The 18292-nt window shown below is 46.8% G+C and overlaps 1 protein-coding gene across 2 annotated transcripts in view; it reads right to left on the bottom strand.

Annotated features, from left to right (window-relative positions):
- The window catches only part of CPNE2 (copine 2), a 183781-nt gene that overhangs the window by 127181 nt on the left and 38308 nt on the right, over positions 1–18292 (bottom strand). For both annotated transcript variants that reach the window (XM_024213992.3, XM_024213991.3), the window contains exon 2: positions 2067–2263. In XM_024213992.3, the coding sequence (XP_024069760.1) occupies positions 2067–2234 (168 nt within the window). In that variant the 5' untranslated portion in view covers positions 2235–2263. The remainder of the gene's footprint in view (positions 1–2066; positions 2264–18292) is intronic.

Here is an 18292-nt window from a genome sequence, read left to right on the forward strand (position 1 = left end):
CACCTGGCACTCCCTTCCTTGAGCCCCCGCCACACCCCTCCTCCCTGCCCTGAGCCCCCTCCCTCACTCTGCACCCCTCCTGCACCCCAACCCCCATCCTGAGCTCCCTCCTGCACTCTGCACCCCTCCCTGCACCGCAACCCCCTGCCCTGAGCCCCCTTCCACACTCTGCACCCCCTCCTGCACCCAACCCCCTATCCCAGCCCTACATTCATGGCCCTGAAAGCAATTTCCCCACCCAGATGTGGCCCTCGGGCCAAAAAGTTTGCCCACCCCTGCTCTAGGGTGTTTGGATCTGACGGCAAAGAAACAAGCCATGACAGTGTTAAGCTGTAGCTTCTGCTCAGTGTCTCCTCCAATAAAAGGTGACAGGTGTGGTGCATGCGTCTCATCCAGCCAAGCATGATCAAGACTCATGAACCGTTCAGAGGCTTTTCCCAGTGAGTCACTGACTGGACTGTAGTTCACACCGCACAGAACTGAACCTCATCACTTTAGTGCCTCTCCTTTTTCGTGCCCAGTGGCCCCCACCTGCTGTTCCAAACTATGGATCTGAAATTCCTTAAGGGCCTGACCCCAAATCCATTGACCTCCATGGGCTTCGGATGAGGTCCTAGGTATTCAAACACAACCCATCTCCATAGTCCCCCTGAACAATGCAAATCAACAGCAGTACCCAATATACCAGTCCAAACCTGCGCCATCACGTAACATTTCATACTGACCTAACGACTAGCACATTCAAATCCAAAGAGCAGCTTCACACTTAGCCGGGGCTCCCAAAAACAGCTCAGCATACAACTTGGAATGGCACCTCTGGATTCTAACCAGGGTCTTGGCACCCGGGACACCACATTAAATTAGTATTGCAATGTGCTCAGATTGGGCTCGAGTCATTAGGGATCATGACAGCATTGCCCCCAAGCTTCTACACGTTGCATAGGACTGTGGGTTGTGACTCGGGCAGCTCTGGAATATTAAGGAATGATTTTAAGCCTTCACTGTGGTGTGACAGAGGTTGACATTTCTGAGCCTTGTAATCATAATTCTAAGATTTTTGTCCAAATGACAAGAGAGACAAGTCTGCGAGATGAATGTAATGGCAGCGAAACCAGACGCATCACAGTGAGAACTCACATACCCACGCTCGCGGGTCTGAGACGATCACTTATGCCTAATACAAAGGCTTTCAAGCAAACTTGGGAATGTTCTGAAGTTTCCAATACCCGCCAGAGATGATCACACTTAGCTGATCATTCCTCTTAAAAGGTAAAACTGATCAAACACGAAAAGGCACTGACATGTGCAACTGGGTCTAAATGAAAGACAGACAGACCATAAACAATTCAGGTGACCACTGGAAAAAACATGGACACTTGTCCAAACAACTTGGCTTAATTTTAATGGGAACCAGGTGTCCAACTGGGCTTAGAGAGCTTTGAAAATCTCTCCCCCAGTTACGTCTTAAAAATTGGTCTATATATCCCCTGGGCACAAGCTCTCGTGCTATTCCCATTACTTCCTGCTTCCAGTCCAGCTGGAAGCATTAAGACAAGAGTCTGTGTATTTCAGTACTTCTGCCGCAAATTTTGAGTAGGCTCCAGGGACAGACATAGGGGAACACGGAAGACATTTTAGTGTTAACTTGTTCCAACTATGGCACAAGCAACTGTGGCTCTGATTGGGAGAAGGTTCGGGGGATTTCTTGTTTTACCTGCACTTGTTCACCCAGCACTCATTAAATAGCATTCATTTTCTTACCACTTTTTACTGAATTCAGCTGAAATCAAAACTACACCACATAGAAATTTATTACATATGTTTGTGAAAATAGTGGGGTTTAACTGATCGAGCCATTCAGTTTAGAGAACATTTGTAAATGGAGGCGCTTGACCCTTCTGTGCCTCAGTTTCTCCACTCTGTATTTTCTGTCCATTCAGGCCCTGATCAGGCAAACATTTAAGGACATGCATAACTTCACTCACGCATGTAGCTCCATTGGCTTCAGTGGGACTATTCACACACCAACAGAATAGGGTAGACAATAGGAGGACTTTGTGACTTACCTCTGTCCATTTGTCATTGACTTCTACGAATAAGACACAAAACGGGTCAGATTTGGAGGTCACATCCCTGTCCAGAAGGTTTTGGCCGCACACGGATAATTCGACTTTGCAAACACAGTACTGGGTCCCGATAGGCCCAGCAGGGGAGGGGCTTAATGTATACGCCATGGACTCCGGTAGTAAAAACTCCAGACAATCTGCAGGAGACAAGGGAATGTAGGAAAGCGTCAGTCATGGCAGAAAAGCAAACAGCGGGCTTATTGTAGCAAACACGACGTCAGTTCAGGCTTCAGCAGCAGAGCTCCCAAAATATCCAGAGTCTGAGCCTTTTACATTAGCTCCATCCTGGAGCATGGCTTCCTGTCCTGATCTATTCCAAGCACTTTATTTTGTCTGTGTCTTCTACTCACGTTTACATCATCAAGGCCCAAGTGACCAGAGAGAAGATACCCGATATCGGAAGACATTATAACCCAGCAGATTAAGAAATAAAGTCCAAGCGTTTGACGTTAGAAAACTGAAAAGAAGATTTTGCTTTTTTGTAACGGTGAATGTAGCGAACATTGGAACAGCTCACCATGGGGCATGGGGATTACTCCATCACTTGGTTTTTCATCAAGTTTGGAGGCCTTTCTCAAAGAAAGACTCTTGCTCAACCATGTTTTTGGGCTCGGCGTTCACGCGCACGAGGGAAAAAGAATGCCCTCCCCTGCAGGAATTATTGGTTGAAATTCTATAGCCTGTGTTATATACAAGGTCAGACTAAATGATTTGTAGGTCATAAGGCTGAAAGGGACCATTGTGAACATCTAGTCTGACCTCATGTATAACACTGGCCATAGGGCTTCCCTGAATTAATTCCTGTTTGGACTAGACATCTCTTTTAGGCCACGTCTACACTACTCGCCGGATCAGCGGGTAGTAATCGATCTATCGGGGATCAATTTATCGTGTCTCGTCTGGATGTGATAAATCGATCCCCGAATCGACGCCCGTACTCCAGCTCGGCAGGGAGGAGTAAGCGGAGTCGACGGGGGAGTCGCGGCGGTCAACTTGCCGCCGTGAGGACGGCCAGGTAAGTCGAACTAAGATACTTCGACTTCAGCTACGCGAATAGCGTAGCTGAAGTTGCGTATCTTAGATCCATCCCCCCCCAATGTAGACCAGTCCTTAGAAAAGCATCCAAGCTTGACTGAAATACTTCCAGTGATGGAGAATCCACCACAACTCCTGGTAAATTATTCCAATGGTTAATTACCCTCGCTGTTAAAAATGTGCACCTTGTTTCTAGTCTGCATTTGTCTAGCTTCAACGTCATCTGAAATAAGAAGCAGAAAGACTCCAACAACAATAATAATCGAGGGAAGGAGGTGGAAAGAGGTTCAATTCTGGGAAGATCCTAGTGAACAGAAATGAGACTTGCTTGAGCACTTCTATTAAGTTCTTGCCACAATGCTGCAGAGCCGCGAAGTATGTGCTGGCATTTAAAAATAAGCTAATGTATGTCCAGTACCCAATAGTTAAATTAGAACAGGATGGTTCGGCCACACCCTAGAAAAAAAAAACCACACAGCAAGTCCTGTGTCTGAGTCAGAAGCTACACCCTTTACACAAATATAGAGAGGCTCAGGTCAGGCTCTAACATTTAACCTAATGAGTAAGCTATTCATGGGGCATATCAACATAGGAGGTAATTTCCAACTGAGGATGCAGGCCTCCCACCACGAGCGGGACAGGAACTGGCGCTGCAGGCTGGGCAAACAGAGCTAGAAAAAGCTGCCTGTAGGCTGGCGTCTCTGACAATGGAACACTGTGACACCACATTTCAACCACGTCAGAGCAACACTTGAGGCCAACAGGTGCTATTTCGCGACATCGAGTTTAAAATCAGACTGAAAGTGCTTCAAACAAAAACATTCCCTGGCAGCTTCTGTAATTCAGACATTGTAGCCTTGTGCATGAGCACTAGAGAGGGGGAGAAATTTTCCAGCGTCTCAGGCCTTGCCCACACTGGAGTGGTGGTGGTGATGGGGCCGTTGTACTGCATTAACTCTACTGCTACCGTTAAAGCGGTACAGCTTCCGCCAGTGTGGATGCAGTTACACAGATATAAATGATGCTTTATGTCAGTGTAACTATTCCAGTATGGGAAGGGGAAATGAACTATACTGGTACAAGGCATCTTTAGACCAGTATAACTGCACCCACACCAGGGACTGTACAAACAAAAACTAGCCAAAGCAGTAGTGTGTTTAGACTAGTCTTCAGTGATTTAGGAGTCTATGTTACATTCTCAAAAGTGACGTAGGCACTGAAGAACCAAGATTTTAAACAGTGACTAGAGATTTTGGGTGCCCAATCTGCAGGGCCTGAAAGGAACCTGATTTTCAGTAAGGGCTGAACATCCACCCTTTGAAAAACCAGGCTGTGGTAAAGTATCTCTTGCTGGGCAGCCAAAAATCTCTACTCAATTATAAAAACCAGGGCTCAAGTCTCATTGAAAGCCAATGGGATTTAGGCCCTCAAGGGCCTAAATCACTTTTGGAAATGGGACTTAGGCCATTTTTAAAAGATTTCTCCTGGCCAACACTTTTTGGAAAATGTAAAATTTTAGCAAAAACAAAACCAAAAAATATTCAAAGGTTGATCACAAGAACATTTAACCAGCTCTTCTGAGAGCCTAGAAGAGAATGATTGAAAAACAGACTAAGCAGTGAAACAGATTAGTTTATTCTCATTGTCCAAGCTAAGAGAAATGCAACAATAAATGAACAGTAAACTAGATTTTTAAATATTCTATTTTAATAATCCAAGGACTAACAATAATATAGAAAAGAAAACCAGTGATGCATCAAAATCTAACTTTAAAAAAATCTGGTTAATACAGAGAATTGTTTCCCAGGTATCTGCCTGGCAGGTCTTGCCCACATGCTCAGGGTCTAACTGATCGCCAAATTTGGGGTTGGGAAGGAATCTTCCTGTGGGTCAGATTGGCAGAGACTCTGGGGTTTTTTCCATCTTCCTCTGCAGCGTGGGGCATGGGTCACTTGCAGGTTTAAACTAGTGTAAATGGTGAATTTCTCTGTAACTTGAAGTCTTTAAACCATGATGTGAGGACTTCAGTAACTCAGCCAGAGGTTAGGGGTCTATTTCAGGAGTGGGTGAGGTTCTGTGGCCTGCAACGTGCAGGAAGTCAGACTAGATCGGGGATAGGCAACCTATGGCACGCGTGCCGAAGGCGGCACGCGAGCTGATTTTTAGTGGCACTCACACTGCCCGGGACCTGGCCACCGGTCTGGGGGGCTCTGCATTTTAATTTAATTTTAAATTAAGCTTCTTAAACATTTTTAAAACCTTATTTCCTTTACATACAACAATAGTTTAGTTATAGATTATAGATTTATAGAAAGAGACCTTCTAAAAACGTTAACATGTATTACTGGCACGTGAAACCTTAAATTAGAGTGAATAAATGAAGACTCGGCACACCACTTCTGAAAGGTTGCCGACCCCTGGACTAGATGATCACAATGGTCCCTTCTGACTTTAAAGTCTATGAGTCTAGGAGCTGACACTTTCTGAAAGCTGTAAAATCTGGTTTTTAAAAATTAGGAACATTGAGTAGGGCTGTAAATCACAAAAAACTGTACGTACAGATGTTCATGCTTTTAGGAAAGAATTTTTATTGCCAGTGAAAAATGACAGCCCTTAGCCCGGTTGACACACTGGTTTTGTATTGGTAAAGCTATTTTGGTTAGGGATGTGACTTGTTACCAAAACAGAGATTGAGCTGGAACAACCCCTAGCATGCCTACGGTTATATTAGTATAAAGATGCCTTATACTGGTGTAGCCGATGCCCTTTTCCATACAGGAATGAGTTCACCGGGGTAGATAAAACTGCATCCATACTAGGTGGGTCGTACCACTTAAACTCCAGTAGTATGGTTAAAGCTGTACCACTTTTGTGCATGGACAGGGCAATTGAAATTCCTCTGTGTATCCACAGGGCAGGTACAAAGCAAACAGAAGCACCTCTAGGGGTAAAATGACTGGTTCACACCTAGGGCCGTACCAAACTCATGGCCATGAAAAATGTGTCAAGGATCATGAAATCTGGTGCCCCCCATGAAATCTGGCCTTGTGTACTTTTACCACTCTAGGCTATCACCAGGGGGAGGGGTCACAGTATTGCCACCCTTACTTCTGTACTGCTGCTGCTGGCGGCGGCGCTGCCTTGTGACCCTCTTTGGGTCAGGACCCCCAGTGTGAGAAATGCTCAGTCTGGGCTTTACATATACTTTGCCGTTTTTAAATACATATTCATGCTTTGTTACAACACTGTGAAATTTAACATTTAAATAGCTGAAACTGTGAAATTCAATATTTTTAAAATGCCATGGCCGTGAAATCTACGAAAATGGACCATGAATTTGGTAGGGCCCTATTCATGCCCATTCAGCCATTACCCTCTCTGTTGAGAACACACCTGCCAATTTGTGTTAAATGTAACGTTGTTTTTGGTGACATCGAGACCTGCACACTAAGAACTGGACAGAGAGCCACATCTCACTGCCCATAACCCTCGAACATCTGTCTACTGATAAGGCTGTTGGGTCAGCACTGACCCAGGCTGGGTTTGAACCAGCTACATAGAGGGAGGAAGGCTTCATATGCAATTACTCAACTTCTTATGTACCATGATCTTAATGTGGTGATAGAAATAGAAAGGCTGGGACTCGCACCATTTCCGGGAAACTCAGGAAGAGCCTTCAGTTGATTTAGGAAGTGCTGTTTTAAGGTCTTTGAAAAGGAAACTCCAGGACATTGGTGGAACTCAAGTTCCCCACTTTCTACTCCCTCCCCTGCCTTAAGATTAAGGCTTTTGTCTGGTATAAAAGGGTTGTTGCCTATTCTAGATAACCAGCCCCTGTTCCATGCCCCACCTTGCAGGACAGAATGGTGGGAAACATACCCAGAGAAACAAAGGGAGGGCCTTAGCAAAAGTCTCAGACCAACAGGAGAAAAGCCTGCATGAGCGAGGTGGCTGGAGCTGGGATACTGGCTGGGGCAATGGAAAGCAAACACAGGCTGGTGTTCATCCGGGATTAGGTGTGGCCAACCTTCTGATTTACAGAGGAACGCTTCCCTTCCCTTCCCTCCCCTCCAGTGACACGTCAACCCATTAGGCTCAGTTGTAAGCCAGTTTAAGTGCCCCAGGGCCACTTACCTCTGATATGGCAGCATTTCACATCATGTTAACACCAAAGAGCCAAAACTGGCGAGAATCAGGCCAAATGTATTTTTCCAGGTGGAAGTCCCTGAATGCAATACCCTTGTCTTAAATACACACCGTCATAGTGGATGGTCCCATGTCCACTATTAGCTAACCTTCAGGGAGAGCTGGCACTGAGGAGCAACACATTTGATGATGATACTATGTTAATGATCCAACCCAGAAGAGTTCACTCAACCCTAAAATGCAAATTAAAACACACATCACCTGTCTCGGCTGTTTCATTTCGGTTTGAAAGGGAAAGAAGTTTCCCAGCCCTTCCTTTTCAGTGTAGTGCTCCTGAGTACGTTTTAAATTAAGCTTCCAGTAGATTTTTGGCACCAGGGTGGAAATAAGATTTAAACCGTGTGTATTTTCCATGAGTTTGTGGAAAGCGACAGGGCTTCTGTTTGGCAGTTTCAGTGCAACCCATATAACCAGCCCTGCATTCAGACACTACTGCTGGGACCGGGTAGGCGTAGGAGTCTATCACACAGCAGCCCTCACTGCTGTGCTGGGGAGGGGACAGGATCACTACTGTGTTTCACGCTGTAGAGAAATGGGTCCAGGGCAGGAGGAGAATGGAAATCACTTGTGCCAGCTGTGCAGTGGTATCTGGGATTGGTCCTGTTTCCTTGGGCTGAGCTCACACGCAGTTCTCGCAGGCCGTTCACCCATCCCCTGAGTTAAGTTTCGTGCCACGGGACACGTTACTATGTTGCAAAGCTTGCGTCACAACACAAAGATCGTTAGAGCAGAGATGGGCCCGAGCCACAAATCTGGATCTGAAACCTCTCAAGGTTCAGCATGAATGTTCCGAGCAGGAGGTGTGGCTCAACCCATTACAGAGAAAGGGGGCAGCTTTGAAGAATTGATGGGAATCTAAATCTTCCCCCAAACTGGGGATGCTCTAGTGCAGGGTTTTGGTTGAGCCCCATCTCTGGTGACGTTGAGTGGAAGAAAAATAGACAGCCTTCCGCGAGAGCAGCTCTACTTCCTAGATACACCGCAGCATTGATGGGCACAAAGAAGGGAGAGAGAGGAACGGTGGGCAGGACACACGACCTGGAGAATGGAGAGAGTTGCAGGTGCTGATAAAGATGCACGGGATTAAAAGGGGGCGGAAATCTTCCGCTTAAACGGTTTTTTGACAGACAATTGGGTTTTCAACTAAATGAACATTTTTGCAGAAAGCATCTGCTTTTGGGTCACATTTCGAACCCCCCAAACTTTTGGGTTTTCCGGCTTCTTGACAAAGAGTCTTTATTTTTCAGGAGGTGGGGAGGGGACAACATTTTTCTGACTAGGCCTACAAGTGATCCCTGGGGTAGGAGGAAAGGGAGAACATAAGAGTGGCCATACTGAGTCAGACCAAAGGTCCATCTAGCCCAGTATCCGATCTTCCGACAGTGGCCAATGCCAGGTGCTTCAGAGGGAACAAACAAAATAGGTAATGACCAAGTGACCCATCCTCTGTCATCCATTCCTAGCTTCAGGCAAGAGGAAGTCTTTAAGCCAGTATCCCTCCCATACGCCTGTTCTTTGAGACCAGCTCATGGAACCACCACTCCAAAACCGTCAATATCACCTTCCTCTAGTCTGCTAAACTGTCTCTGCTTCCATATGGCAGGGCATTAAAATGTGATTTTCGTCCTCCTTTATTTACCGCTCTCTCCAGTTGTGCCAGCTGTGCTCCTACCCTATGAAGGGTCGGTGGTTTATGCCGGCTCCTAGCTCCGTTCGCTTGTGGTTGAATCTTTGTACCACGGAGCATGCTAATCCCGACTGTTCATTTCTGGGGGAGGAGGAGGGGATGGGGATCTCCTTCACTGGTTACAGGTAACAGCCAGTTAAACAAAAAACCAACCGGAGATGTGCAATCGGCATTGTCAAAACCAGCCGAATCGAGCCCCAGGTTCAGCAAAGACAATGGGGGTCAGTGCACAGGGCACGGGACTGGAAGGCAGGACACCTGGGTTCTGCTCCAGGCACTGCTACCAGCCTGCACCTTCAGGGAGCTACTTCAGTGCCTCAGTTTCCCTAATGGAAAGGCAGGAATAATGTCCACTCTTTAAGATCTATGGATAAAAAGCATGATCTAAGAGCTCAGTAGTATGACTAATTGTTCTCCTACCACCTTGCCTCTGGCAGGATTCCCCAGTGACACACGATAACGAGGCAGGTTGGAAAGGCACATCGGAGTTGTTATCTATACAGGTGTGTAGCTAAGAGTTTGAACTTAGAACATTCACACACCAGCTGTTCCTTTGCCTCTGGCCTGCAGCTACATCCAAGATCTGCCCAGGCACACTTGCCATTATCCACAACAGGCCCCAATCCCATTCTGGTGTAAATGGAGCCGCACCAGTTTACACCCGCTGTAGGTCTGTCCCCGTACGATCACGAACGCACCAGCTGCGGTGAGGGGCCTACCATGTGAACAAAGGGCAGGGGAAAACGTCCCCCCAAGCACCATATGGAACATCACCCCAAGGATAACAAAGCACGTGCTTTGTGACGTACATCGCATACGCCCACCCATACCCAGGCATTTATACACAGCGCACATGTTGGCTTGAACCACAAGCAGATCCGCACAGCTGTGGTGATTGAAATTCACTCTACGTTGGAAAAAAACCCCAAAGTTTTCTAAATTCTCTAGCCTCATTCTCCAGGTTGCCACGATTTCTGCCTAGCATTTAAAAGTCACTCTCACAATAGGCTTAATTTTAACTCCTGCTGGAAAAATCTGAGCTCTTTGATAGGCATTAATTGCGTTTATTTAACTGACAGGTACAGACAAGCAAGGGAGGGGCCATCATTTCAGGGCCAACATGGCTGGGGAGGATTCCAATTACCGGTCAGGAAGTAAAAGGAGAGAAGCCTAATTTCCCCTTTACACACCCCAATGACTCCAAAACCTCAGACATTATTTCTCTTCCCAGGGCTTGATTCTGATCTCACTTACAACAGTGTAATGGGTTAGTCTGGTTTACCCTGACGTAACGTATTGCAATTTCAAGGAGAAATGCGGGATTTCAAAAAGGACCCAGGACACGGAAAGTCTCCGAGGGGAGTGTATGTAGTTAAATGAACAAAAAGGAGAAAATCCTCTAGCCCCATCCATCCCAGAAGGGGTATCTGCCCCGAGAAAAGGGGGCTTGACATTTGCAAGTGTCAGATCTTCTGGCAGCCTCTGTCCCCTGAAGCCTGTTTTTCCAGTTACAGTTAAAACACTGGATTGCCCCCTCTTTTTCTCTTTTTTAAATACACACATCATGCAATCAAAGCCTTAAAATAGCCAGACCTGTTCTATTTATACCACCATATCTGTCTGCCCTGCCTCCCAAAAGCACAAACAGTCCCGCAGTGCTGACAGGAGAGGAGCCCGATGCTTGGGATTTTCCCTGCCCCGTTGGCCAAACCTCAGTTATTGCTCCTAAAAGCAGAGGCAGTAAATGACTCCGTGGAGGAGCTTTTCTCAGTACAGACTGGCACACAACAACTATCCTTCCATTGCACATCCCTCGGGTTCGCTCCCTGTCATCCTTCTAGTAGGGGCCTTAGGCGCTTCAGTAGCAGCATTGCTATTACAGTAGCATCTGGAGGCCTCAAGGAACTAGCGTGTATTGTATAGAAGGGCTTACAAACCAAACAGACAAGAAGGGGGAGGGGAAGCAGATGTGAAGTGATTTGCCCAAGGCCGCATGGCACATCAGGGGCAGAGCCAGGAACAGAACCTCAGCCCAGGTCTCTCAAGTCCTAGCCCGGAGCCCTGTCTACTAAACCACACAGCTTGTCAAGCTGCAAGGCAGAAATTTCTCTTTGTGGTGGATGCTGGACCACAAACAAACAGCGACACTAACCTCTCCCACTTCTCCTTCACCCAGCACTCAAGACCGAGCCAAGGAGGCTGCACTGATCTACCCCAGCTGAGGATCTGGCCCTCGAGCGCTAACATTTTATCACGTGCATTCAGTGCTGGGGGGAGGTGACGGGTTTACAGCCCTGGAGTCTGAAGTGCTGGATTTAACAGGTACACCGACAGCCACTTGCCCCACATGGCCCCATCAATATCCCTCAACCCTGGATGTAGAAGGGTAACTTCTAAGAGCGAGTGGGGAGTTCAGTCCTCCGGGCCCTTTCAATCCCTGGCCTCTCTCGCAGACAGCAATGTCTGTTTACAAGATGTGCCCTGGAGATGGATTCAGACCAGGCTCCTGGCTCTGAGCCCTTCTGCACTGTTTGCAGGGCTTAAATTGAGCTGGAGCTGTCCGGAGCAGAGCGCCGGGAAATATTTTCAACCCCCCTGGGGTTTTTAATAGCATGTCGGGGGAAATGGGGGGGGATGTCCAGGAAATACTCTGTGAGAATTTAAGTCCTGAGCGTTTGCATGCAGAGCAGAACTTTGCTTTATAGCCCACTCCTAGTAGGATCGGACCTGAGAGCAACTCATTTCACAGCAGCTGCCCGACAACGAGAGAGGAACAACTCTTAGACATCCTGGCTGCCCTGGGGTGGATTTCAAGCAGCAACATTATGGCCGAGGCCTCCAAGGTTATGTCTCTGCTGCAGTTAAACAGCCGCGGCTGGCCTGTGTCAGCTGACTTGGGCTTGTGGGGCTTGGGCTGCAAAATTGCAGTGTAGACGTTTGGGCCTAGGAGGGAGGCTGAGCCCCTCACACCTACTCCGCAACTTGACAACCCCGCAGCCCGCGTCGGCTGACGCAGGCCAACCCCGGGTGTTTACCCTGCAGTGTAGACAGAACTGGAGTATGTATGCTCCTTCAACAGCTGGCTAGGTTACGCGGAGGGATTTCTGTTGGCCCAGATAGCCCCCAAAACGTAGCTGGTTCAATATGAATCAAGGGGACGCCAGGAAGGTGGGTTGGTCTCAATTTATACCTCTGCTATCAAAAGTAGGCGGTTATCATTGTGCTGTTAACTTCATCAGTTCGGTATTTTCCTTTGGAGAACTGACTGGCTCCGATTTTCCTGGAGGATTCCCAAGGAGATGCATTCGTTTCAAAGACTGCTCACGGGGGAGCGCCGAGTCTGCCCCCCACACGACCCCACTCTCCCTCGTGTTCCATAATACCACAGTGCAAACTGCTGCGCTTGCTCCCCACCCCAGGGAGAGCAGGGGGAGGAGGAGGAGGACGGGCATGGAAAGGCAGCACCAGGCGTGAGCACTGGCCCGAGCACGAGGACTTGTGACCCAGTAAAGCCCTTGGACTGAGATTGAAGAAATTGGGGTTGAGTTCCTAGCTGTGCCTGGAGCTCCCTGTACGTCGTTGGGTCAGGGATGGCAACAGCCTGGACAATCCTTACTGAATGAAGATTAAGGGTCGTAGCAGTTCACTGCATTGAAATGCAAAGTCTATGTATTACTGTGGGGTTGTAGGTAACTTTTCTAGGGGGGAGATCTGGCCAGTGTAAACCTTGGGAAATGGTATGAGCCTCAACGGACTCTTCTAAACCATGTGCCAGACAAACAAAGTTTAAGCGGCGTTCTCCTGTGAAATACCTGGGGGGAGGTGAATGCAAATTACTCACTCTGGTTATGCAAAGACCCAAGCTTTAGAAGCTTTGCCCTGAGGAGGGGACCACTGTCTGGCCGATTACTTAGTTGTGGGCTCTGACGCTCAAAGACCCGAACTGTATAAAGAAGTGACTCTCAGATTCACCAGGGTGCTTGTTCTGAGCTAACAGCGGTTATGAACTTGTAACCACAGGAAGAAACCTTTGGTGGGGTTTGAAGGACTGATCACCTGCCAGAGCCCTGGTTGGAGCTGTGGTGATCTCTGGCAAGCTTCTTATCATCCATGTAGATTCTTTTAATACGTTATCTCTGTAGTGCTTTTACCTTAAGAATAAACATGCTTGCTTAGAAAGAGCTGTGTGTCAGACTAACTATGGGCAATTACACTGTGGATAGCCTCTGAAGAGAAGGCAAAACTGCCCTACTAATGCAGTCTGACTTGCTGGGGATATGACAGTGCAGGTAAGGAACTGTGCAGCCTGGAAAAATGCCAGTCAGGAGGGAGAATGTCACAGGTCTCTACACAAGAGAGGTGATGGCTGGGGAGCCTGGAGCCTAGAGTGGGTGCCCTCCCTAGACCATGGCGGGGGAATATAGGTGCAGCATCCCTTAACTGTGACACTAGCATCATGGGACACTGATCTCAGACGGGTCCTCCAGGCACTACCCTACGATAAGTAACAATTCCAGCTGCACAGCCTTAGCACCCATGTCGGTAAATGAACCTTGGAAAATTGAATCACTGGGCCAATTTCATCCCTATCATCACTCCATTGACTCCAATAGAGTTACAACAGCAACCGGTTTGTCTCACTTTGTTTCTCATTAGTATCTTCCAGTCCCGGCCTCCCACTTTCACACACGCTTCCTCCATGATCCTGGGGGCAGATCCTTGTGTGTAAACTGGCCTAAATCCATTGACTTCACTGGAGCGATGCAGATTTACACCAGCTGAGGATCTGGTCTATTGTTTTCAGTCGTGTGGCAGGAGCAGCAGCTGAACAAGGCATCAGGCAATTAAGCAACTCTTGAGCTCATGAATTGCACATCTGAGGCACTACAAGGCTTGGAGGAGAGATGGGAAGAGAGGATTATAAATGTAGCCTCAGAAAATGCTTTACTTTCAAGGGAAGTTAAGGAGTTGGCACCCACCCTTCTGAGAGACAAGGAGAACTCAGTGACAGATGGTCCTGAACCTTCTCAGGACTAGTCTATACTAGAAGCACTCCAGCTGCGTGGCCCGTCGATGCCAACGGGAGAGAGCTCTCCTGTCGGTCTAATAAAACCACCGCCACAAGAGGCAGTAGCTATGTCGGCAGGAGAAGCTCTCCCACCAACATAGCGCTGTCAACCCCGCTCAGAGGGGGGGCTTATTTGTACCCCTGAGTGACATAAGTTATACCGACATAACCTGTAGTGTAGACAAGCCCTTAATCACCTCTGTGTTAAAATAAAGATTACAGAAGACATCTCCTTCCCCTATGCCACTTTGCATCTACATTTCAACTCTCTCCCTCCCCTATGCCAAGGGGATGAAAAACACCATAGCCTTCCTATCATCGGCGGCCAGAAGAGACGTCCAGTAGATCACTGGGGCAGGATCCCAAGTCCATCTCCAACAGCCTATTGTCAAGACTTGATAGGTTTCTACGGATGGCCATTCCACCATACCCTGCCCACCACAGCGTTAAGGAATGAAGAGAAAAACCATCTTATTCCAAAACAAAACAAAAGGCCTGATTCACTGCAACATCCCTCATTTTATGCCACTGACATCAGTGGAGTTATATCAGCATAAAACTGGAGTAACACAATGGAGAATTATGCCTATAGTATCCTATGAACAGGGGCTGGTTCAACTGAAGTGGCTGCTACTTCCCCACTCACGGAAATCACAAGAAAGTGACCCCTTGTATCCCAGAGAAGACATTTCACATCTCCTACTAGAGAGGAGAGAGAGGGGGAAATGCACACGAAAGCCTGACATCAGCTAAGAGAACCAAGTTAATAAATTGGTTCTCTTGCCACTGACTTTTTCAGTTGGCTCTGCACATAAGAAGAGGCAAGATGCAGTCTGGGTTATTTTCTGTTTTGAAGGGGGAGCAGTTGTCTGTCTTAAGATATTTTCCCCCTCAAGTCTCCCCTCTATCACCCTCCTCCCAATAAATACAATAAAAAGCTAATCACTTTGCTTACCAAGAGCTGCTGTTTATCAGTGGAAAATCTTGTGCTGCTAAAAACTGGATTAATAAAGGAGACAGACAGATTTCCCTCCACTAGGACTATAGAATCATTCCTATCTCATACGCATGATAATACACTATGTATTTCGTATATTCGCCCTTCAGTGACAGCACATGGGATCGGTCTTCCTTTAAGGAGGTAAATCTGGGGGCATAAACTTGTAGCCAGTGCCTCGTTAGAGGAAGATTTTTAAGTCAGATAGGACCATTGTGATCATCTAGTCTGACTTCCTGCATAATACAGGCCATACAAATTTTATCCAGGGACTCCTGCACCAATCTCAATCGTCTGGGGTGGAACGAAAGCTTATCTGATTTCAGTGGCACTGGCGTAAATCAAGAGAAATGCCACTGTGGTCAATTATTTATATGTGGGCACAACCACGGAGCGCTTCATGTCTTAGGTAATTACCATATGTTAGTACCAGAGGGGTAGCCATGTTAGTCTGGATCTGTAAAAAGCAACAGAGAGTCCTATGGCACCTTTAAGACTAACAGAAGTATAGGAGTATAAGCTATACCCACTTCGTCAGACGCATACTTCTGTTAGTCTTAAAGGTGCCATAGGACTCTCAATATGCTAGTACGTAAGTCTAATTGTAGGTCACTTTTTGCCCAGCAACTTTTAAGTTCAAGATCCACAATAGCACTGGTAGAAAAAGCGACTGCCCCATAGTTTAGCACAGCTTTCAGAAAACGATATTATTCCACTCCTGGAGGAAACAAAAATAGTCCACTTTATGTACTGTTGCTATAGGTGGCGTAGGGATCTCTGCCATGGATTCACTATGGGCAAGATTCTCCATTGCCCGGCACCTTGAGTAGTCCTTTCCAGCAGTGCACGGTGAGCGTCAATGCCTCTAGATCAGGGTGGTAGCAGTAGTGTGAATGGCTATACGAAGGTACATGGCCTCCCTTGAGACTCGACACCCCTGAACACAGCTGCAAAAAGTAAAAGCAGCATTTGGTAAAAGTAGGATTTCAATGCAGCCATACACAGCAGTTTGAAATGTGGCTAAAATTGAGATTTTCAAAAATTGTCTAGTGATTTGGGTGCTGCAAGTTATTGGTTCCCAACTTAAGACATCTTCAGAGGGTGGATGCTTAGAATTTTATAAAAATCAGGCCCCTTTAAAAGGCGTCTTAAATTGGGCACCCACTCAACAAGGTATCCAAAATCACTTTTGAAAATCTTGGACTAAAGTGACTTACAAGTCTAAGGCCCATTGATTTCAACGGGAGCTAGGTACCTAACCTGCTTAGGTGCTTTGGAAAGTCCCAACTGGGCACCTATCTGCATTTTACATGACTGACTCTCCATGCCTCTCTTTTGAAAATGGGATTTAGTCTCCTAAGCCAAGTATCAGAGGGGTAGCTGTGTTAGTCTGAATCTGTAAAAAGCAACAGAGGGTCCTGTGGCACCTTTAAGACTAAGGGTACGTCTATACTTACCTCCGGGTCCGGCAGTAAGCAATCGATCTTCTGGGATCGATTTATCGCGTCTTGTCTAGACGCGATAAATCGATCCCGGAAGTGCTCGCCGTCGACGCCGGTACTCCTGCTCCGCGAGAGGAGTATGCGGCGTCGACGGGGGAGCCTGCCTGCCGCGTGTGGACCCGCGGTAAGTTCGAACTAAGATACTTCGACTTCAGCTATGTTATTCACGTAGCTGAAGTTGCGTATCTTAGTTCGAAGTGGGGGGTTAGTGTGGACCAGGCCTAACAGAAGTATTGGAGCATAAGCTTTCGTGGGTGAATGCCCACTTCATCAGCATTTAAAAAAAAATCATACCCTGGAGCTAGCTGAATATTTCCCCCCCCAAAAATATTTTATTGATGAAAAATAAATTGTCGACCAAAACAGATAGTCACAGAAATTTCTCATTTGAGTGAAAGTGTTCTGGGGTTTTTTTTTAATTAAAAAAAATATCAAAAATAATTTTTCCCCTTTTCTTCCTTTTTTCCTCCTTTCAGGGAAAAAAGTAAGTGGGGGAGGGGGGGAATGAAAACCAAACATTGTGGGGTTTTTGAAAACAAACATTTTTCAGTTTTAGTTTCATCAAAAATTCCACAAAAAAGTCAAACCAAATGAAAACGTTTCTTTTCACAGAAAAGACAGCATTTTTCTACCAGCTCTGATAAATACCCAGTGCTCATAACTGCATCATAAAAAGTTTTAACAATAAATCTTTTAGGGATGGAAGGGCCCACTAGAGTCCGTAGCTAAATCTGTCTAAGTTTCCCTCCCTCCCACCCCCCCAACACTGGATCAGCCGCTTTGATTTATTGCGTAAACAAATACTGTAATCCTGGAATTATTTTACAAAACAAAATGCTTTCCATTCATTCCTGTTCAGACAGCATGGTGGGCTCACCAGCCTGCACCTGGCTTTAATAACAGCCTTGCAGCCTTCCAAATCCATTCTGTATTAATCATATACCCGGCACTGTTCCTCTGAACGTTTCCTCGTTCCATCCACAGCAAAATCTCTGCTTTGGGCAAACATCTAGTACAGAGGCAACGGTACAGAAAAGAGGTGTTTGTTCATGAAAGTGCTGTGTGGCCAGATAGCCTGCAACACAAAACATCATTCAGGGAGCGCTATTGGTGTTCTGGGTTCTGTCTGGATAGTTTGGGCAGGACCTTCAGCTAAAGGATTGCAAGGTAAGAACCTGTGATGGAATTGGAGGATGCTCAGCAGCTTGTAAGGTCAGGCCTTATGTTTGTCACAGAACGCACCATATATTTTTCCAGAAACTGTTCTGCAGCTACCTATCCAAGGTACTTATCTGGTCCTCCAATACTGGAGCATCTGAGCGCCCCACAATCATTAATGTATTTCTCCTCACAACACCCCTGTGAGGCAGGGCAGTGCTATTACCTACACTGAACAGAGGGGAAACTGAGGCACGGAGCAGCTGAGTGACTTACCCAAGGTCCCGCAGAAATCTGTGAAGAGCCGATCTCCCAAGGCCTAAGCTAGTGTCCTAAATACTGAACCATCCTTCTCTTCTACCGTTCTAGCCACCATTTCATAGCCTACCAAAGGATGGGCATTGACATGGAAATCAGACACATTTCTGAGAGCGAAGGGAATTAACTACTGGAACAGCTCACCAAGGGATGTGGTAGGTTCTCTATCACTTGGGAGTCTTTAAATCAAGACTG

The sequence above is a fragment of the Terrapene carolina genome, unplaced genomic scaffold (assembly GCF_002925995.2).
Source record: "Terrapene carolina triunguis isolate 2854851 unplaced genomic scaffold, T_m_triunguis-2.0 Scaffold130, whole genome shotgun sequence".
In the NCBI taxonomy this organism is placed as follows: Eukaryota; Metazoa; Chordata; order Testudines; family Emydidae; genus Terrapene; species Terrapene triunguis.